At 43.5% G+C, this 22,504-nt stretch overlaps 1 protein-coding gene across 1 annotated transcript in view; it reads left to right on the forward strand.

The window, feature by feature from the left end:
* Positions 1–22,504, forward strand: part of LOC115095272 (protein NLRC5-like) — a 243,503-nt gene that overhangs the window by 17,462 nt on the left and 203,537 nt on the right. The window contains exons 3-7 of the mRNA XM_029608725.1: positions 640–723; positions 4,211–4,294; positions 6,484–6,567; positions 8,414–8,503; positions 17,339–17,398. Of these exons, the coding sequence (XP_029464585.1) occupies positions 640–723; positions 4,211–4,294; positions 6,484–6,567; positions 8,414–8,503; positions 17,339–17,398 (402 nt within the window). The remainder of the gene's footprint in view (positions 1–639; positions 724–4,210; positions 4,295–6,483; positions 6,568–8,413; positions 8,504–17,338; positions 17,399–22,504) is intronic.

The following is a 22,504-nucleotide window of genomic DNA, read 5'->3' on the forward strand; positions in this document are numbered from 1 at the left end:
CTCAGTTCTTCCCAGTTATGCTCCTAGAACGCCCCTAACTTATCCGGATAAAATATAGCCGGCTAAGGCCTGGATTTTCTAAGGTCACAGACCTTAGAGAATCTGGCAGTAACGGGGGGCGAGGAGGCGAAGCGGGGGAGCGGGCCTGCGAAAGGCAGCAGCGATCTCACTTCCGCGGTGCGATCACTGCCAGCTTTCGCACCCAATAGCGCCACCGTGAAAGGTGGCGCTATTGGGTGCCTTACCTTTCCCCGTCAGCGAAGTCATCACAGAGTCCGCCCTGAGGCCTCCCGGACTCCTCCCTTTCCGGTGCGGACTCCACCCCGATGTAGATATCACACGCGAAAAGTCCCTTTTCGCGTGCGATACCTTTGGAAAATGACCCCCTAAGTTCCCAAATATTAATTTAGCCAGATAACTTCTGAGTTATTCATCTAAAAGCTTCTGAATATAGACCTCTTTGTGTTTATAAGGAGCAATTTTGATTTAATTGAAACTTTTAATCCAAACGGTTTCCAAATGTATTTTGTTTTCCTGTCTTTAATGTTCTGCAAAATTCTTCATTGAATAGCGCTGTTTTTCAGTGCATCTAACCATTGTAACAATGATGGCATTCAAAGTAGGCTTTTTTAATTGCAGCTTTAGAAATAGAAAATATGGGGACAAATTTGCAGAAGCTCTTTCAAAAAGCTTACCAAAGATTGGAACTTTGAAGAAGCTGGAGTAAGTATTTGCTATTTGTCAAGTTCTGATGAGCTAGTCTAGTGCCTCACCAGCTCTTGAGCCCTGTAGTGCTTTTACAGATTCTGTATTTGTCCATGAGATAGAATGGGACTTTATGGAGTCTATGCAATAAAACTTGTGCTAAAAAAGATTTAGCATGTGTCTCAATAAAACTGTAATGTGCATGTTAAAACGGGACTTAGGAGCCGGCAGCTTCCCTGGTCATCTGGGGCTGCAGAGACTGCAGGGGAGGGAGTCCGTCCTTGTCCAATGATGACCTCCTGGTGGCTGGATTTAGGACCCATGGTTTCAGGGTTCCCAAAGGACCCCTGCTGCCTGGCCCCTGGCTGAGGACTCTCTCTGTAATAGCTGGACTAAAGCAGGTTGGTGGAAAACATGAAATGGTGGGGAAATGATTAGCTGTAAATGAAGGCTCATGACACTAGATCCCAGTCCTGGTTCTGTTTGAGCTGAAAACCCAAAGAAGCAGGAGGAAACTGCTTCATAAAACAAAAAAAAAAAACAAAAAAAAAAAGAAAAGGGATTTAACATGCTATGTAATAAGTTTTACTGAGAGCATGCTAAAGCTTACTTTCAACACCATGGCCTTGGAAGTACATGTTTATTTTTTTACATTAATTTTTATTTACCAAATTTATATACTGCATGATCCAAAGTACACAACAGGTCCCAAATATTTCATAAATAATAAAAACAGGTCTCTATATACTGTATGCACAAATAACAATCTAACACCAAGACAGCAGACTCAGACATCAGGTCATAGCCATCAAACAAGACACAAAAGGTAAAAAAGACTGACTTATGGGCATTAAGACAAAAAAAAGTGTTCTGTCCATATTAGCTACTGGGAAATCCCCCATGCTAAGTAACCTGAAGTGAAAGAAGGTGAACGGGCCAGTTTACAGGAGGGTTTCCTCTGACCCATTATCCCCATTAAGATCATGCAAACAAACACTGACCCTCACCGCACATCTCAAGGACCCCATACAGAAGTCCCAACACATCCCTCCCCTACTGCAGAACAATTTCAGAAATCCCCTACCACCACCACCACTTCATGGGTCTGTCTCCACCCTTTCCCAATTCTCTTCCCCTACAAGAATGATGTCACTCCTTCTGGGGACCACCCAAGACCATCCCACTTCTCCGGAACGGGCACCCACTATTCTGGAGGCTTCTCCTTTCTTTCTTGGCCGGAGAGGTTGCAGAGCCCTTCACTGTGTATCATCCAGTGCTCGGTTCAGCAGTTGTGCCAGCAGGAGAGCTCTGCACTCCCTCCTGCTGGAGAAAAAAAAAAAAAGAAGAAAGGATCTCCAGAACGGGTCTCTTGGCGAGCTTCAGAGAGGGCTCCATCATTCTGGGAGGGATGGGGAGAGTGGTAGGAGGTAGCCCCAGGGAGGAGGGCTCTAGCGTTGTTCTGCAGGGAGGTTTAGGACTTTGTATGGGGGCATTAGGGAGTGAACAGTAGAGGGTATTTAGCTGGACCTTTGTTGGGGGGAGTAAATCTCCATGCTAATCAACCTTTTTACGTCAGGCTCGTTAATGTTGGGGGGTTTGAGGGCAGGTGTTAACTTTTTGGGCTTTACCAGGCATCCGGTAAATAGTTGGTGGATGTCAGCATATCACATTATATACCATAAGCCCATTTAAAGCTTCATTTGCATATGACCTCATTTGCTTTTTAAGTATATGCTAATTATAGCGCATACACCTTAACGGGGGACCATCTTAATATGCAAGTTGTGGCTTTATTGCAAAGTAGGCTATTTTAGTGCATGCAAAACGGCCTTAGCATTCACGCAAAACTTTATTGCCTAGGATCCTATGTATTGCAGTGGAAGGCCAAACGAGTTCTAGGTACTAATGGGAAGATGGAATATCAGGCTTTAGTTAGAACCAGTTTGTTCTTAGACTATATGGAGCTGACAAGATCAGATCTGTCTAAAATGTAAGTGCCATATAATAGCAATATTATTGCATTTGAATTTAATGGAATTTAATAGGTCTGTTCTTCCTCCACCACTTGGCATGAAAATTGCAATTCCCCCTGGGATTCCCCCATAGTACCTTTTTTGCTTCTGTTTTTGCCCTATTACATACATTTGTATGTGAGGCAGTGGTTTGTGACAGCAGAATGAACAGTTTATGGTTTGTCGCCAGTAAGCTTTCCTCATTCTGCACATTCTGAAACTGGAATAACTTGTGTATTTGGAAACCTGAAGCAGCGTTTCCACTTCTTATTTCTTTATTTGGTTTCTATTCTGCTTCTTGGCACTTCAAAGCGGATTACTGTCACGTACTGTAGGTATTTCCCTTAGCTAGCCCAGAAGATAACGAGGGTGAAATCATTCTCCATGGAACCATACATTAAATTATATGAGCAAGATGCACCCTTTAGAAATGGACAGCTATCGTCTTCCTGCCCCTTAATCTTTGGCTGGGTGCTTCAATGTCAGGTGCTGGAGTAAATGCCCCAGTAGGGGTTTAGGATTAGACGCCATGGAAAAGTCCAATTTCTGAGCTTTATTAGAATGGAGACATGATCTTTTTATGTGTGCCCGACTCAGGCCGAGTTTCACCCCACACGGGGGCTGCCTCAGGGGCTAAAACATATAAAAAAACAAATATAACTCAACGTACAAAACAAATAACAGAAAATAATTTAAAATCAAAATTACATAACAGAAGGTACCACGTAGATTCTAAAGATATGTCAAAAACTGCTTAAAATGACTGGACAATGACAAAATGAATATTGAAGGAATGAACAGGAGACACAGTACAATATATGATTTTACCTGTGTGTGGTGAGTCTTAATATACATGAATGTGCTTTCATAAAGATTACGGGAGTCTGGTGGTCTGTAGGTAATGCATAAAATAATAATAAGTTAAAAACTATGTTTGGACAAAAATTGACATCAGCTTGAAAAATAGGAATGCATGATTGGAAGAATGCAAATTAGATCAATACTAAGAAACAAGGGTTAATCCATATTGTTATCCTTACGGCTCTAATCCATATTGTTAGCCTTACGGATTTCTTAGACAGCCTACCCTCCTGTTTTGTTGGTCCAGTAGGGGTTTAGAACATTATCAGAGTTGGAACTAAATTTTGAGCCTGTGCTTACCCACAGATATAATGAACACATATTGTTTCTGTGGAGCTTGTGCAGTTCTCTGGTTTGTTACTGTACACCCAGAGAGGACATTGCACTCTAGGTACTGCTTTGGTGTAGTTAGGCTGTCATGTTGTGTTATAGCTGTTTGGTGCACAGTCTGGGTAGCCATGCAGATATAGCCTGGGTGTCCTTTCTCTCCAGCCTTGGCATACCATATTGTAACTCATATTTCCAGAAACAACTAGGAGAGATGCAGGTGGACTGTTTTTGATGCAAGACTGATGGATTTCTGTTATTCTGCAACTATTCTAATTGTCCTAGTGTCTGCTATTATTTTGCAGGTTAACTGGTGGTAACATCACTGCTGTCGGGTTAGCTGAACTTGCACGAGCTCTTCCCCTCTGCCAACAAATTGAAGAAATAAAGTATCTGGATTTTTTTTTTTTATTATTTTTTTTTGTATTTTAAGCTCTGACAATTAGAGGCAATAAGCTCATGAATATTAAAGTCACCTCATTGTTGTTTACAGCATCCTACTTGTGGAAACATTCAAACCTCCCACAGGCAAGATAGACAGCCTTAAAACAAAAAAGGGAGACCGTGGAAAAATGACTTTTCTACTGATTTTTCTCCTGTGTGTTACATCAAAGCCATTTTTCCACGGTCTTCCTTTTTTGGTTTTAACATTGAAATTTTCAGGCAAAATAAAATAAAAACTGAAAAGGAAGGTTCCTAATTATATTGTACAGCCTGCAGAATTTGTTAGCACTGGAATATTGTAACCACCATTTGCCTTGTTTTTTTCTTTTAGGTGCTTTGCAAAAAGAAGCAGTGAAAACTGTGCCATAGCCTGCAAGTGGAAAAATGACTTTTCTACTGATTCTTCTCCTGTGTGTTATATCAAAGTCATTTTTCCACTGACTCTTTTTGTTATAATATTGAAAATCTCAGGCAAAATAAAATAAAATCTGAAAATAAAGGTCCCTAAATACAATGGGGTAGATTTTCAAATAGCGCGCATAGGCGTACTTTTGTTGGCGCTCCAGGCGCAAACAAAAGTACGCTGGATTTTAGTAGATACGCGCGGAGCCGCGCGTATCCGCTAAAATCTGGGATTGGCGCGCGCAAGGCTATCGATTTTGTATATCCGGCGCGCGCCGAGCCGCGCAGCCTACCCCGTTCCCTCGGAGGCCGCTCCGAAATCGGAGCGGCCTCGGAGGGAATCCTCTAACGCCCTCCCCTCACCTTCCCTTCCCTTCCTCTACCTAACCCACCCACCCGGCCCCGTCTAAGCCCCCCCCTTACCTTTGTCGGGGGATTTACGCCTCCCGGAGGGAGGCGTAAATCCCCGCGCGCCAGCGGGCCTCTTGCGCGCCGGGACGCGACCTGGGGGCGGGTACGGAGGGCGCGGCCACGCCCCCGGACCGCCCCGACCGTAGCCACGCCCCCGTACCCACCCCCAAAACGCTGCCGACACACCCCCTAAACGCCGCGACGACCGGGCCCGCCCCCCTCGGAGAACCCCGGGACTTACGCGAGTCCCGGGGCTCTGCGCGCGCCGGTAGGCCTATGTAAAATAGGCTCACCGGCGCGCAGGGCCCTGCTCGCCTAAATCCGCCCGGATTTGGGCGGATTTAGGCGAGCAGGGCTCTGAAAATCCGCCCCATAATCTTTAGGTGGAGGAAGGGTAATTATATTTAAGGTCTCTTTTGAAAACTCAGAGTAAAGACGTAGCATGTGTTTGGAGGCAATTTATTCTATATTAATTAAAATAAATTAGAAGTAGAAGGTAAATTAAATCTCAAGCTGGATTAATTTCTGCTGCTGTGCAATGAAGCTTGCAATGTTCATTTTTAGATCTAGAAGGTTCCCCATTGCATATTATTCATGCTGCAATGACTGGACTAAAGCAAGTTGGTAAGGAATAGGAAATAGAGGGAAATCGCTCCTGTGAATGAAGGTGCATGGCCCTGGTTCTGTTTGAGCTAGAAACACAAAGGAGAAGGAGGAAATGATGACCTACCGCATCATTATCCTTGAGTTGGTGTTTGGCTAATGTTTGGAATGACCTAACATCCTGTATAACTTGGCCTGCAGCATATGATGCAGCAATGCGTTGCTGTAATAAGTCATTTGCATTCTTGGGCATTGTACTTGGGGTGCAATTTGTGACTTAGGGCAATTTTCAAAAGCTGATTACCTGGGTAAATGGCTACTCGCCCAAGTGAAAGGGATTTTTTGAAAACTGGCCACCTGATATGTGGGTAACAGTATGTGTGTTGTGCCGCCAGGCACGTACTTCCTGGAGGTGCTCACAGAGGGGGGATTGGGCCGGGAAAGGCAACAATGTGCGTAGTTTTGCATTTTTACACCTACGCATTTTGTTCCAGCTGAAAAAGGTATCTGAGGAAAAAGGAAGTGTAAATCTGAGCAGCGGCTTTTTCTTTTGAAAACTGCTGCAAAACCCAGGAAGGACTTTGCACCTGCCTGCCCAGCTTTGAAAATTGCCCTCTTATTCTGTAATAATAAGATTTTCTTTTTATCTTTAATGCTATTAAAACCAAGATTCCACTTGGTCATTACTTTTGCATTAACTTTGACACCTGGTTTCCAGTTTGCAGGACAATAGACTGAAGGATGATGACATGATAGCGATTTTCGAAGTATTTTCTAAAAAGGATACGCTAAGGAAGATGGAGTAAGTAAAAGTATTTGTGTAATACATGGGGTTTGTTTGTTTTTTCATTGTATTCCAAAAAATATACTCTATGCCCATAGACGTGTTGGGTTCGTTTTTGGAAGATTGAATCGTGTAGACAAAAACTTGGATTATTTTTACTATGGGTTGTCATGAAAGCCAGTTTAAAATAAAATCCAACTCAAGTGGCATTCATGTTTCAAAATGCCTTTTTTGAGCATCTAGGATATCTCCTATTTTGTGATACATACACCCAGAGAAGGGAGAGTTTAAAAAAAAAAAAAAAGGACTGGCTGACACGCCCTTCATGACTTGAGTAACTAATGAAGTTCTAGAAAGCAGTCTTGTGTTCCTTCTGCCAGAAGTGGCATCTTGCTGCGCAGTTCTGGCAAAGACAAGGTCAAGAGGGTCATTTTGAAAGCTCTTTCCATGGGTGCTTTACCTGTGGAAAAGGCTTTGTTAAAATTGCCCTGAGTATGTCTGGGCAAATGTCCGTGCATAGTGCCACAAGGGCGAGTTTGCCCGCACGGAGCAGAGGCCTTCTTGTCTGCGGCTGGGGTAGAGCTTGCACTCGTCTGCACATTTCTGAATTTTACAAATCATGCATGGGATTTTTCCTCAAGAAAACTATATGCAAAATTTAGGAGGGGTAAATGTGTGCAGGTAATTTTCCTGGGATAATTTTCAAAATGAAAGTACATGCACACTTTCACTTTGAAAATCAGGGCAAAGTCCACCGATAAAAAAAAAACATAAAATACCCGCAAACTTTGCACCAATACAGGCAATTAGAAAAGCACTCACTGTGGGGCGAATTCTAAAGGCGCTGCTCATGCTAAAAGGCTCGTGTACGCGAGTAACCGGGCCGTGCATGAGCAATGTGTGTTTTTAAAAGCCGCAAACTACCCACCTATATGCGCGTGCTCGAGCAAAAAAAAAAAAAAGGGGTGGAGTTGGGTTACCCCGCAGAAATGCCTATCAAAGTCACCCTCCCTATGGAGGTTTCACTTTTTAGCCCCGTTAGGATGGTCACTTCTTTAACAGCCCATGCTCTGAAGCTAGAGTCTCGAAGTTTAAAAGAATGACCTCCGTTGAAAAGTCAAGAGATTCATTTTCAAACAGTTCTACCCAGATAGTTATAAGCAGTTAGTTGGGTAAAACTGGCCACTAATAATTGCCCTCCTTCCCTGGGGGCAAGGATGCCTGCCCAGTGAGAGAGCGTGAGTGCTTTTATCTGCATCCTAAAACCTCACGTAAGATCTCGACCCTACCCACAGTCATGCACTTCTAACAGCTATTTCCAAACTGTTCTAGCAACCATTGTCAAATTTGTATATAAGATCTATGATATTGAATTATTTAATTAAAGCTGCATCACATTGTAAATCTAATTTTATATCTCTTTTGGTTATCTTATCTTATTTAAACCTGTTCACGTTCAGTTACTTTCATATTTTTATGTTCTTTTTTTCCCCTGCCCTTCTCCCCCTAGTTAACGTGTTAATTGTCTTGCTCTGTTAATGTTAATGTGTCAACTGTAAAGCTCCGTTGATAACCCTATGTTCTTTAGCACGGTTGCAATTTTATGTTCTCTGTGAACCGATGTGAAGTTACTAAACAAATGTCGGTATATAAAATCTGCAAATAAATAAATAAATGTGGACGTATTAAAAATTGGCCCCTAAATCCTTAAGGTATGTTCTTGCACGTTTCCAGAATTTGCCTCCGCTGTTGGTGATGATTTCTCACATCTTTATTTAGTTTAAGTGCTCCTTCTTGCTTATTGTGGTTCACATTTTCATTTGAACTAAACTAATAGCTTTGTGTTTTCAATTAAAATCTCCAGCTTGAGCAATAACGATGTGACTGTGAATGGTCTTCTTGCACTGGCCAAAGCAGCTGCCACTTGCCCCAGAATTACTGAAGTGAATATGAGGTACCGTGCACAGACTTTATTTTACGAATACACCGCAGCATTTTGTTTCATCCATGTTTATTGCGTTTGAGCAGCAGATGACATGCTGTACCTTGTATTTACAGCCTGCAGTTATTAAAGTGATCATGTGACTCTAAATCAAAAGGGACAGGCTCAGCCATCCCAATTTTACTTTTATTACATCTTTCTTAAACCAGAACTACAAGTCCATAGAGGCAATTTATTTAGTAACTTTTATATACCGACGAACGTTGGGAACATCTCGTCGGTTTACATATAACAGAACTGAGCAACAGGCTTTACAATTTTTGCGTAATTAGATAATTAAATAAGGAACATTCAGAGCATACAAATAACAGATTAGATTATATAAGTAAAATTATAAAAGTGTGATACATGAAAAAGGTTATCTAAAAGGGGGTGGGGAGGTGGGGAGGGGGAGAGTAAAAAGCAGGACTGCCTAAACCTGTCCCATTTTACACAGAGCTATGTAACAAGTGACCTTGTTTTTCTCTTGTTAAGCAAAACTGCTCCCTATTGCTAGCAAAATTCAAATTTGCCACAAATAGAACTGCCATGGATCTGGATTTGAGATTTAATTACTCACTTATTCCAAACCTGAGCTCAAGTTGAGTTACCATTCAAGTATTGTAGATATTTCCCTGGCCAAGTGGACGTATAATCTAAGCCAGTGGTATTCACTCCCAGCCCGTGAGGGTCACAAACAGGTCAGGTTTTCAGGATATCCCTAATCAATATGCATGACTTAGATTTGCATGCACACTAAGAACATAAGAAGTGCCATGCTGGGTCAGACCAAGGTCCATTGAGTCCAGCATTCTGTCTCTGACAGTGGCCATTCCAAGTCACAAGAACCTGGCAGATCCCCAATAGTTGATCTCTTTCTTGCATCTCACTCCCAGGGATAAGTGCTAATTTTTGTAAGTCTACCTGTCTATGTGTTATGGACTTTTCCTTCAGAACTGATATTTCGGAAAACATGAACATGCTGGAAAGGAAATTGACAAAGAGTGTGGATTGTACTTTGAGGTTATTTCTATTGCCATTGCTACTTGTGAGTTTTTTGGGTTTTTTAAAATAAAGTTTCTATTTTTTGGAGCACAAGAGAGATGTGGACACTGGATTTATTATGGGAGGTCCACAGCCAAGTTTGACTTTGCAGGGAAACCTGTTCCCAGCCTATGGCCCTAGAGACAGTATACCCCACCCTGGGAGAGTTACTCCATTGCTCCACAGGGATGGGAAAGAGCCCCCCTGGAACAGGGATTACAGCTGTATTCTGAAGCACTTTCTCAGCTACAGAGTGAGAGTCATACTGTTTTATCTAAATATTGAAAATGACAATTCCATCAACATAAGAAGTGTCATGCTGGGTTCGACCAAGGTCCATTGAGCCCAGCATTCTGTCTCTGACAGTGGCCAGTCTGGGATCACAAGTACCCATCAGATCCCCATTAGTTGATCTATTTCTTACATTTTACTCCCAGGGATAAGCGCTGGCAAATAACTGTTTATGGATTTTCCTTCAGGAACTTGTCCAATCCTCTTTTGAACCTCACTATGGGGATCATTTTCTATCCCTATCGTGGTATAAGTCTGTAAACTGTTGCGAAGTTATGAGCTCCGGTATTAAAAAAAAAAAAAAAAAAAGTTTAAACATAAATAAATAAATAAATTGACTCATAAAAGTAACTCCAAGAAAAGAGCTAAGTTTACTAGGAGTGGTACTGGATTTGACAGCTAGTATGGAAAAACATATTCTGCAGGTAACAAAAAATAATTTTTATAGAGTTAAAATCCTGAGTTTTATCAGACCTTTTCTAGATCTGGGGGCGCTGAAATCTGTGGCATATGCACTGACATTCCTGCATATTGACCACTGTAATGCGTTGTTTTTAGGACTTCCTTCAAAATCTATGCGGAAATTGCTTGTGATTCAAAATATGACTGTAAGACTAGTGATGGGAAGCCCAAGGAGGACTCCAGCAGATCCGCTGTTGCTGGAACTCCATTGACTTGCAGTCACTGAGAGATGTACATTTAAAATCTTAATAATGGCTTTTAAGAGTTTACGAGGTATTGGGACGAAACAGTTGGAAAATGGTTGGCATTGGCATGAATCTAGGAGAAATCTACATTCGACCAATAAGCATCTCCTGCAAATTCCTGCAGTTAAGACCTTGCACCATGTGCGTTTATGGAATAGATCCTTCTCTCTGTCCCTAAGTTGTGGAATAATCTCCCATTAATCCTAAGGGAAGAAAGAGGTCTTAGATTCTGAAAATAGTTAAAAACTTGGTTAATGAGAAATATGTTTGATTGATGGAATTGGTTTTAGTTTAATTATTTGAAGAAGCCTCTTTGGAAATTTGTCATGTAATTTAAGAAGATTTGTTTGGATATTGTTTTATATTATGTTGTACATTGCTTAGAAAGATTTTTATCAGTTAGGCGATTAATAATACATTTTAAATAAATAAATATTTCCCTTTCCTCCTCCAATCACCACCTTTGTTCTGATAGTCAGTCCACTTTGCCCCAACAAGATATCCTAACTCCAGATCCACGAACCTGTAGGAATAAGTCGGACCTTCATCTCATTTAGGGCTCCTACCTCATCTCAGCAAGGTGCTTCAAACCAGGTGAGACTAAATCCAGTCACACCCAAATTCCCTGACAGCTAGAAGCCAATTATGTTAGAAATGTCAGTCGCGGCAGACCGCGACCGGGACCGGGTGTCATGGCTGCCGGCCGCGGTCGGCCGTGACGAAGAAAGGACCCGGGGCAGCAAGGGACTCACCCGGATCGCTGGGGTTGACTGCCGGGATCGGCAGGGCAGGCAGCCCTGTCTGTTCTCTTCTTCACCGCCGCCATTGCTGAGCCGACAGCAAGGCTCTGCGGCTAGCTGACTCCTCCCCCTGCTCCTCTTAGGGCCGCGTGCGCGGCTGTAATGAAATTCTTAACGGGGCCATGACAGGAAGTGTCATGGCTCCCTCTGTAGCTCTTCCTTCCGCTTCCTGTACTTAAGGCAAGGGCTGAGCATCCAGTCCTTGCCTTAGTATTGAGGTTCCTGCCTTGAGTGGTTCCTGGCTCCTGGTTTTGCTTCTTCGTCCGTCCTTCTTCCCTGCTCTGTGGATTGATTCTTTGTTGCTGACTTCTGGACTGGTGGACGTGTCTTCTCTGGCTTGACCCTGGTACGGCTCTGGACTCCTCTCTGGTTTGACATTGGTACGGCTTCGGACCCTTCTCCTGCCTCAATCCTGGTACGGCTTCGGACCCTTCTCCTGCTTCGACCCTGGACCGGATTCGGATCCTGCTGAGGTATTGACTTCTGGACTGGATTTGAACTCTTCTGGAAACCCATTCTTAAACTGTCACGACCTGCTGGAGGCGCCAGCCATCTGGAACCCACGACCTGCAGGAGGCGCCTGCATCCAGACATCTTACAGTCTTCAGAAGAGTCGCCTAAGTCCCAGCGGCCGGACCCCTACGGGCTCCTCCTGGGAGAGTCACGTGCTTCCAGGGCGAAGTCTTCTAGCAAGTCTACGGTCCAACAGGCCTCGCCCTTCGCGGTAGCTGCTACCCCGAAACAAGGGTCCACAATCATAACAAATTGCTCCAACAACATGGTCCTATCACCAAAGCTTGGATACTCCACCACAGGCATGAACAGTCAAGGACTTGTTCATAAGCCCCCAACAGATATGGCCCTTGATCTATCAAACAATATATCTTCCGAGGCCTCCTGCAAGGTATTATTGCATAAATCATGACCTGTGTTAGCAAATGAATCCCATCAGCTCATAACAAACTGCTACATGCCTCATAAGCCCAAGCATGATATATATGGCATGCACCTTTAGAACATAGCCAAGAGCCAATTTGCTGATTAACTTTTTTGTGGTCATGCCCTCAAATAGCCTGCTCCCTCAGTTTAAGTTTTGGAATTACATCAGGCTAGCAAAGCACATAGTGGGCAACCAGGCCTATGGCATTGAAAAGTACTTCTGGGCTACATCAATCATCTGACAACATGACCATGTGCTCAGTTCATTGCCATCCAGATGAACTATCAAAACCTTCAGGGACAGAAGTGACCTGATCCTCAAATAAATTGCTCAAAGCAACTGGTCCCAAAGCATGCTTCATTGTCTGAACCACTGCACTACGACTTCATGCTTGGCAAACCCAAGATGGGGACCATAAGGAAACCCACAAGCATGCTCATGTGCTAAGTGCATATAAGAATGCCCAAACCAATCTCCCACCATGAGCAACATCTACAACTGCAAAAAGAGAGTTAGTGACAATACAGGATAAGACATTGTGTATTAAGTTCTATCAAAAGATGAAACCATGAATGGATTTGCTGTCATTTCTAAAGCCAATTCAGCAACCAACTTATCCCTCATCAACTGCCTGAACTTGAAACTGAGCAGGAATTAGGGACCACCAGACAAGTCAAAGGGCCAGAAACAGGACCCTCACAAAAAACGGTCAGAATCTCCATGGAGGTCTCTCTCCTGTCCAGCAATGTTCTCACAACCTGGACATTGACAGGAGAAACAGCTTGAGAGCAAACGCAATTACCTGGACTTGTGGGCCGGGTGACTGGAACAGATGTGCTTGAACTTGAAATCTGGGAAACTGCAAGCAGTCTTGTTGAAATTCTAGCATATGATGACCCATTCTCTGTCACCCTGAATTTGACATTGACACAGATGCTCCTCTAAAGGGACAATTCACCAACAACTGGCTTGTCCCTGTAGGCTGCCCAAACCCTAGGGGCTTGTTAGTCATCTGTATTAACCACATCCTGGGTACCCCAAGACATAAACCTGTTCTCCTTCATCTTGTCATGGAAATGCTCATCATAACCGAGCTAAGTCCAACTATTGTAATACTATTGTAATACTTACTTACAAAAGTACACCACATTTTATAAGATAACGCGCGTAGCTTATAAAATCCGGGGTCGGCGCGTGCAAGGCTGCGCAAAATTGGCAGCCTGTGTGCGCCGAGCCGTGCAGCCTGCCTCCGTTTCCTCCAAGGCTGCTCCGAAATCGGAGCGGCCTCGGAGGGAACTTTCCTTCTGCGTCCCCCCACCTTCCCCTCTCTTCCCCTATCTACCCCACCCCCCAGCCCTACCTAAATCCCCCCCTTACCTTTGTTGGGCAAGTTACGCCTGCTTGAAGCAGGCGTAACTTGCGCGCGCTGCCCCGGCATCCCGTGGCACAGGCCGCAGTGCTGGGGGACTCAGGGACCGCCCTCCCGGCCCGCCCCCGAACTGTCACCACGCCCCCAGACCCGCCCCCAGACCGCTCCCTGCTCCGGACACGCCCCCTCCCACCCCTTTTACGAAGCCCCAGGACATACGCACGTCCCGGGGCTTTGCGCGCGCCGGCAGCCTATGCAAAATAGGCGTGCGGGCTCCCTGCGCGCGTAAATCCAGGAGGATTTGCGTGCGCAAGGGTTTTAAAATCTACCCCAATAATTTCAAATGGATGCATATTAACTTTCTTAGGGGGTCATTTATCAAAGTCTGGCGTTTTTGCATGCGTTAAGGCGTTATCACACAGCTTTAATGTGGATTTTAGCTACACCTTTTTCATTTGTGTTAAATCGTGTAATATGGCTTTAACACACTTTGTGATGTTTTTGCAAATAGTGGGGCAGATTTTAAAACCTGCGCACAGGCGCAGATTTGTTCGCGCAACCCGGCATGAACAAATCTACGCCTAAAATCCAGGGTCAGCACGCGCAAGGGGGTGCACAATTGTGCAACTTGTGCGCGCTGAGCCGCACAGCCTGCTTCCGTTCCCTCCAAGGCTGCTCCAAAATTGAAGCGGCCTCGGAGGGAACTTTCCTTCCACCCCCCCCCCCCACCTTCCCCTCCCTAACCCGCCCCCCAGCCCTACCTAGAATCCCCCTTACCTTTCTTGAAGAAGTTACACGCGCTGGCCGATGGCCAGCCCGCGATCCCAGGCACAGCGGCAAATGGCCACCGTGCCTGGAGGCTCGGGCCTCGCCCCCACCCCCACCCAAGCCCTTTTTGCAAGCCCCGGGACATACGCGCGTCCCGGGGTTTGCGTGCGCCGCCGAGCCTATACATGATAGGCTCAGCACACGCAGGGGCAGCTTGGGGCAGCTTTTTGGGGGTTACACGCATATCATACATGCGTAACCCTTTGAAAATCTGCCCCAGTGTTTTTTGTATTTTAAGCTGCTGGAGAGACAGCCTAGCTATCAGGGCCTCATATTAGCTAGGTATTTATACCTCTTTATGAGGCCCACCTAGGTACTCGAGGTGAAGTTTAGGTAGGGGTTAAGGGCCACTTTGACATTCAAAGTGACACAAACAGAACAGTGCTCTCTTGTGAAGATTTGATAATCTTCGCGTGAGGAAACTCAACCAAAGATGAGATTTGTGCAATGTTCTCTCAACCTAGCTTGTTGGACTCTCTACCTGGGTAACATCAAGCTAGGTTGAGAGAACATTGCAATAATAAAAATGAACTTTTAACTTAGTAAAGAAAAATTTGTGATATTAAATATAAGATAACCTAGGTGCTTTTTTTCCTCCCCCCTTTTTAAGGGTTTTTTTGTGGTTTATACTAAGCACTAGCTAGGTATATATTGCCGAATTTTTGGTTTTTTATATATATATATATATATATATATATATGTTGTTTTTTTTAATATATATTTATTTTTACAGAGAAAGTTTTTAATTTTACTCCAGAGAATAAAAATATTCTGTTCAGCTGTTTTGAATTTTTTTTTTATTAATATGGATTTAGTATTATTGGTAATTTACATTTCTTGATTTTATTTTTTGATGTTTTTGTTTTTCCATTATTGCACTGCATACAGAATCTGGCATGTTGTGGTTTCTAGTTCAGATTTTGTCTGCACGTTTCTATTTTATACAGTTTATGGACTCTTTATTCTGTATTTGGTGAGGGTCTTTCCATGTTCTGCCTGTGTGGCTGAGATGGGGTATTCTGCTAGTGTGTAGTCTGTAAAAGGATCTATATCAGCCTGGCTTGTTCGTTTTTCGTAATAAGATATTGGTGTTTTAGGGCCTGGTGTAATATTTGCAGTGTTGCCTTTTTTATAGGTAGGGTTGTCACTGTTTAAGTGCTGGCAGTTAATGCTGTTTTGGTATTGAAGGTTTACTATATTGTAACTGTAATTCAGTTTACTCATGGCTTTCTGAGGGTGAAGCCCACACCCAACATGCATTATAATATATCTAGTGCCATATGGGTTCCAAGTGTCTTTATTGCAGTGCATATACGGTAAATATAATATACATGTTGTGATAATTTTACCTAAAAAAAACTACTTGAATGTCCTTTTCCATGAAAAATCTTGTGTTATAAATTCATAGCTTTTAATTATTTGTGTGTGTGTGTGTGTGTGAATACTGGCTCCATATGGGAAAGCAGGATTCTTTCTGGAGCTGTGCTGCTTTGGGTCAGTGGCTCTCCCCTGTCTTGGCCAGGGCTTTATTTTTCACTTTTTTAAAGCCCTGGAGGAACAGCATGGATCACTTCTAGTCCTCTCTCCACTGGAGTAGGTAAGGCAGAACAGAGCCTGGGGAATCATGAAAGCAGCAGGCCGTGCAGCACTCAATCGATGGGAGTGCCCTGGAGTGGTGATGGTGGTGGTGGGGCATGGAGAAGTGGCAAAGAGCCAGGAGAAAGAGCCGGTGCAGTTTTGGAGAGACTTCTGACTGAGGTGGCTGGGATGAGCTCTGAGAGGAGGGGAAGCTGGCTGTGGAGCCAGTCATCCTCCTGGAGAGTGGGGGGTGCCAAGAAAGGTTGGAATGGGAAAGAGAGAGGATGCTGCAGGCTAAGGTGGTGGGGGAGGGGGGGGGGGGGGGAGAGCGCCACCTCAGGAAGCAGAGTGCCTTGAGCCGCCCCTGCAAGTAGATGCAGCACAAAAAGACAGAGAGATTAAACAAACAGAGCAAATTACCTTCAGGGATCCTGTATCCTGTTCAAATCGAGAGAAGGGCACTCGGCTAGTGAAGCTGTACTAGTCCAGGTCCCTCCTTCGATTCCTGGAGCAGTGCACCACCTGTTAGGGAAAAACAAAAAAATTACAGAGACCACAATGAGCAGGAGACTGGAAGTCCTTTTACTGTTACCCCTTTAGAGATTCATGTGCGCATGGGGGGGAGTCAGCGTGCAACACTGACTGACTCTGAATTGACATGGCATACACAAGGTTTAAATACACTTTCTTACCAAGATAAAACGTCGAGCACTTTTAATTAAAGATGAAAGGGGTGGAGACCTGCATGTTCCAAACCCCCTCCTGGGAAAACTAAAGTAACCTTGAAAACATTTACAGGGAGGTTCCCTGTACGTACCCGGATCGGTCCAGACCGAGGGTTATGTCCCCCTTCCAGCAGATGGAGTCAGAGCAGAAACTGAAAGGGCACCCACCCTCCCATAAGCTGGTGCGCCCTCTGCATCCCTTCAGTATTTCCTCTGACTCCAGCAGACGAGGGTCTCGCCTACGGTTCTCCCTTCTAGTTTGAGAGACTAGATTAACTTTTGTTTATTTCTTTCTTCTCTTTTTGGATGGTTCAGATTAAAAAAAAAAAAAAAAAAGAATACTTGAGAGAGTAGTTTTTTTCTTTTGGTTCTGAGGAAGGTTGTTTTTACCTTAAGTTCCTCCTCAGAGCGCACTCCAGCAGCTTGCAGACTGATGGTTTGTAAATGCTTGAGTCAACATTTTATTTTACCCTGACCTCCTTTATACGAAGAGGATCTTAACCATTTTAACTATTTCATTATGCAGGGGTGATATTCCTAGAGTCATCTTTTACTGCCAGTCTGAAAGAGTTCTGGAGATACCAAGGTGAGAACTTGGCTTCCATCTTTTAAGTTTAACAAAAAAAGAGGTGCTTTTTGGTGCTGTTGATTATGTGACTGACTCATTGGGATTTGGGAGTGCCAACCATTCAATTTTCGACAGAAGAATTGTTTTGTAGCCACATTGTACCTTATCCGGTGAGGGTATTAGATATAGTGAAAGTCCTGTTTGTTTTCTTAAGGTTTCTTCTATGTGATGGAAGAGGACCCTGGCATTCCTGCTGAGAGCTGATGTGCCAGGGTGCCTCCTCTTTCATTTCAGCAGAAGAGCTCTGCCTCCATGGTGCAGATGGACCTCCATTAATGCATCTTCAGCATGGGAAAGTAATAACACAATGGTGAAACCAGTGTCATGAGAAGCACCTGGTTTTCCTTGTGTGGCTTTGTTTTCAGCCTGGGTGAGATAAGACAGACAATGCTCTTTGGGGGTAATTATCAAACAGACTTCTGCGGGTAAAATAGTATTTTACACACATAACATTCACATTCTGGAGCATTCACATTCTGGAACATTCTGGAACATTCTGCACTCATCCCTTCGCATATTTCAAATATCACTACCAAGTTGAAAATAAATGCAGACAACTTACTAGAGATCAAAGGTACAAAAGTGTACCTGAGTCAATAATCATAACATTCTTTTTAACATCTTTTTGAGTAAATTGGGTGTGATCATTAGGGGATTTGGTTTCATTCCATACATTTATGTTGATGATCTGCAAATACTCGCCCCACTGGGTAAAGATGTAGAGGAAGGCTATAAGAACCTAGAGCAATGTGTCATCTCTGTTGAAACCTGGTTGAAAATGAATGGTTTGGTATTAAATGCCTCTAAGACCGAGGTATTAACGTCTGGGATATTTGAACTTGCATAAACCACTGGAGGTGCCTGCAGTTCGGCTGGCACATATTGGTGAGGTGAGAGCGAGTGCATTCTCCATAGCTGGTCCTGCCCTATGGAATACCCTGCCAGAGCAGCTTAGAATGCAGATTGATTCAAGACCATTCAAAAAAGGTTTAAAAACCTGGTTATATATTGAAGAATTTGCAATTGAAGGTGTAGTTTCCCTAGGATGAATGATAGATGAATTGCCCCCAGCAGATGACATTATATGGCAACATGTTCAAGAGTCTAAATTGGGTCTACAACCTCTGGGACTACAGTTAGTATCAAAACAAGAAATCACATTGGAACTGGTATGGAAGGCTCTGACTTCATTAGATTCATCTATTGCAATGTTAGCAAAAATAATGTCAGAAACAAAAAATCATACTTAGATGTTTTAATTGTGTATGGTATAAGTCTGTAAACTGTTGCGATGTTATGAGCTCCGGTATTAAAAAAAAAAAAAAGTTTAAACATAAATAAATAAATAAATTGACTCATAGAAGTAACTCCAAAAAAAGAGCTAAGTTTACTAGGAGTGGTACTGGATTTAACAGCTAGTATGGAAAAACATATTCTGCAGGTAACAAAAAATAATTTTTATAGAGTTAAAATCCTGAGTTTTATCAGACCTTTTCTAGATCTGGGGGCGCTGAAATCTGTGGCATATGCACTGACATTCCTGCATATTGACTACTGTAATGCGTTGTTTTTAGGACTTCCTTCAAAATCTATGCAGAAATTGCTTGTGATTCAAAATATGACTGTAAGACTAGTGATGGGAAGCCCAAGGAGGACTCCAGCAGATCCATCCGCTGTTGCTGGAACTCCATTGACTTGCAGTCACTGAGAGATGTACATTTAAAATCTTAATAATGGCTTTTAAGAGTTTACGAGGTATTGGGACGAAACAGTTGGAAAATCGTTGGCATTGGCATGAATCTAGGAGAAATCTACATTCAACCAATAAGCATCTCCTGCAAATTCCTGCAGTTAAGATTTTGCACCATGTGCGTTTATGGAATAGATCCTTCTCTCTGTCCCTAAGTTGTGGAATAATCTCCCATTAATCCTAAGGGAAGAAAGAGGTCTTAGATTCTGAAAATAGTTAAAAACTTGGTTAATGAGAAATATGTTTGATTGATGGAAATGGTTTTAGTTTAATTATTTGAAGAAGCCTCTTTGGAAATTTGTCATGTAATTAAGAAGATTTGTTTGGATATTGTTTTATATTATGTTGTACATTGCTTAGAAAGATTTTTATCAGTTAGGCGATTAATAATACATTTTAAATAAATAAATATTTCCCTTTCCTTCTCCAATCACCACCTTTATTCTGATAGTCAGTCCACTTTGCCCCAACAAGATATCCTAACTCCAGATCCACGAACCTGTAGGAATAAGTCGGATCTTCATCTCATTTAGGGCTCTTACCTCACCCCAGCAAGGTACTTTAAACCAGGTGAGACTAAATCCAGTCACACCCAAATTCCCTGAGAGCTAGAAGCCAATTGCTCCAACAACATGGTCCTATCACCAAAGCTTAGATACTCCACCACAGGCATGAACAGTCAAGGACTTGTTCATAAGCCCCCAACAGATATGGCCCTTGATCTATCAAACAATATATCTTCCGAGGCTTCCTCCAAAGGATTATTGCATAAATCCTGACCTGTGTTAGAAAATGAACCTCATCAGCTCATAACAAACTGCTACATGCCTCATAAGCCCAAGCATGATATATATGGCTTGCACCTTTAGAACATAGCCAAGAGCCAATTTGCTGATTAACTTTTTTGTGGTCATGCCCTCAAATAGCCTGCTCCCTCAGTTTAGGTTTTGGAATTATATCAGGCTAGCAAAGCACATAGTGGGCAACCAGGCCTATGGCATTGAAAAGTACTTCTGGGCTGCATCAATCATCTGACAACATGACCATGTGCTCAGTTCATTGCCATCCAGATGAACTATCAAAACCTTCAGGTACAGAAGTGACCTGATCCTCAAATAAATTGCTCAAAGCAACTGGTCCCAAAGCATGCTTCATTGTCTGAACCACTGCACTATGACTTCATGCTTGGCAAACCCAAGATGGGGACCATAAGGAAACCCACAAGCATGCTCATGTGCTAAGTGCATATAAGAATGCCCAAACCAATCTCCCACCATGAGCAACATCTACAACTGCAAAAAGAGAGTTAGTGACAATACAGGATAAGACATTGTGTATTAAGTTCTATCAAAAGATGAAACCGTGAATGGATTTGCTGTCATTTCTAAAGCCAATTCAGCAACCAACTTATCCCTCATCAACTGCCTGAACTTGAATCTGAGCAGGAATTAGGGACCACCAGACAAGTCAAAGGGCCAAAATAAGGTATATAAAAGCCTCACAAAAAACGGTCAGAATCTCCATGGAGGTCTCTCTCCTGTCCAGCAATGTTTTCACAACCTGGACATTGACAGGAGAAAGAGCTTGAGAGAAAACGCAATTACCTGGACTTGTGGGCCGGGTGACTGGCAGTGCACAGGGAACAGATGTGCTTGAACTTGAAATCTGGGAAACTGCAAGCAGTCTTGTTGAAATTCTAGCATATGATGACCCATTCTCTGTCACCCTGAATTTGACATTGACACAGCTGCTCCTCTAAAGGGACAATTCACCAATAACTGGCTTGTCCCTGTAGGCTGCCCAAACCCTAGGGGCTTGTTAGTCATCTGTATTAACCACATCCTGGGTACCCCAAGACATAAACCTGTTCTCCTTCATCTTGTCATGGAAATGCTCATCATAACCAAGCTAAGCCCAACTATTGTAATACTTATAAGCTGCGAGAATTGAATCAGTACAGGACAACAATGCTCGATTTTGTGATTGGTCAAAATGCTTTACAGCATTAGCTAGCAAGAAAGCAATCTGGTTCAATTCAGCACAACTCCTACAATCTCCCTCTTACTCTTTTTCCTGCCATTCCTCCTTAATCCCCTGAGCTCTTCCAGTAATTAGAAAATGTCAATTATACTGACATTTCTGTATTTTACTATGACAAGACCAGGACATGCTTTCCCACAGCTCAAATAATGTGGCCAAAGCAGTCGGACTTCTCTCACCCCTCACACCGGGCTGAATGGCTGCCAGACTGTGGCTGCAATGGGAGGAAGAAGAGGAAGAACTGGAAGAACTGGATCCCAAAGAACCCAAGGAATCATCCTATCTGTGCCTTTGTTTACCACGTCCCTGAAATTCAACCACTTAACTCTTTGCCAGCTCTGAACCGATCCAACCCAGCTTTCACAACTCAGCGTAGGCACAAGGGATATGCATTCATTTTTAATGAATGCCAAAAAATGCAATGAATGAGGCCATTTCTGGTTCATTCCAAATGGAACAAACTGAAAAAAGCTTCCTACAAAAATACCTGAAAATTCAGATATTTTCATACTCGTGACATTTTTGAAAAAAAAAAAAATGTGCCTCTGGTGGCCCTGGCAGAGCCTCCCTAAAAAATTTGCCCTGAGCCAGCCCAGTGCCGAGGTGTACCCGGTGCCAGGTTCTGCCTAGCACTGGGCCAGCACCAAGATCTATCTGGGGCCAAAGTCTACCCTGAGCTGACCTGGTGCCGGGGCTGGTCCAGGGTACATGCTCTCTCCCTCCCCCCTTCAAAATGTCCTGGGCCAGGGAGCTTCCACCCTGGCCCCTTCTTACTCCCATCCCAGATCTTCCAAAAAAGGCAGGAGTGATGCCCACTTGCTCCCTGCTGGTTCACAATGCTTTAATAATGGCACCAGGCCTGGATTTGTCAATAGGCATACTAGGCTTGTGCCTAGGGTGGAAAAAATGTGGAAGGCAATAGCCTGGTTGAAGATATACCGCCTTCCAGCTGTGCTGAATCTCTCCTGCTTCCCGATCCAGCCCCCTTCCTTCTCAGACAGTATGCAGGGACGGGATGGAAAGGGAAGTGAGCATGGAGCACACAGAGCAAAGGAGGATTATTTTGGTAAGGTTAGGAGGAGATGAATGGGGATAACTGGGGGTGAGGAGAGTGGCTGGGGGGATGAAAGTGGATCAGCTGGAGGAGGATGGCACCGAAGTGACATCAATTCAGCGATTTCCTCCGGTGAGGCCAGAGCCATTTTGCTCTATGGCTTCTATTCATATTTTGTCACCGTTATTTTTATCATCCACAGCAGGGTTTTATCTGTTTG

The sequence above is a fragment of the Rhinatrema bivittatum genome, chromosome 7, assembly GCF_901001135.1.
Source record: "Rhinatrema bivittatum chromosome 7, aRhiBiv1.1, whole genome shotgun sequence".
Classification (NCBI taxonomy): Eukaryota; Metazoa; Chordata; class Amphibia; order Gymnophiona; family Rhinatrematidae; genus Rhinatrema; species Rhinatrema bivittatum.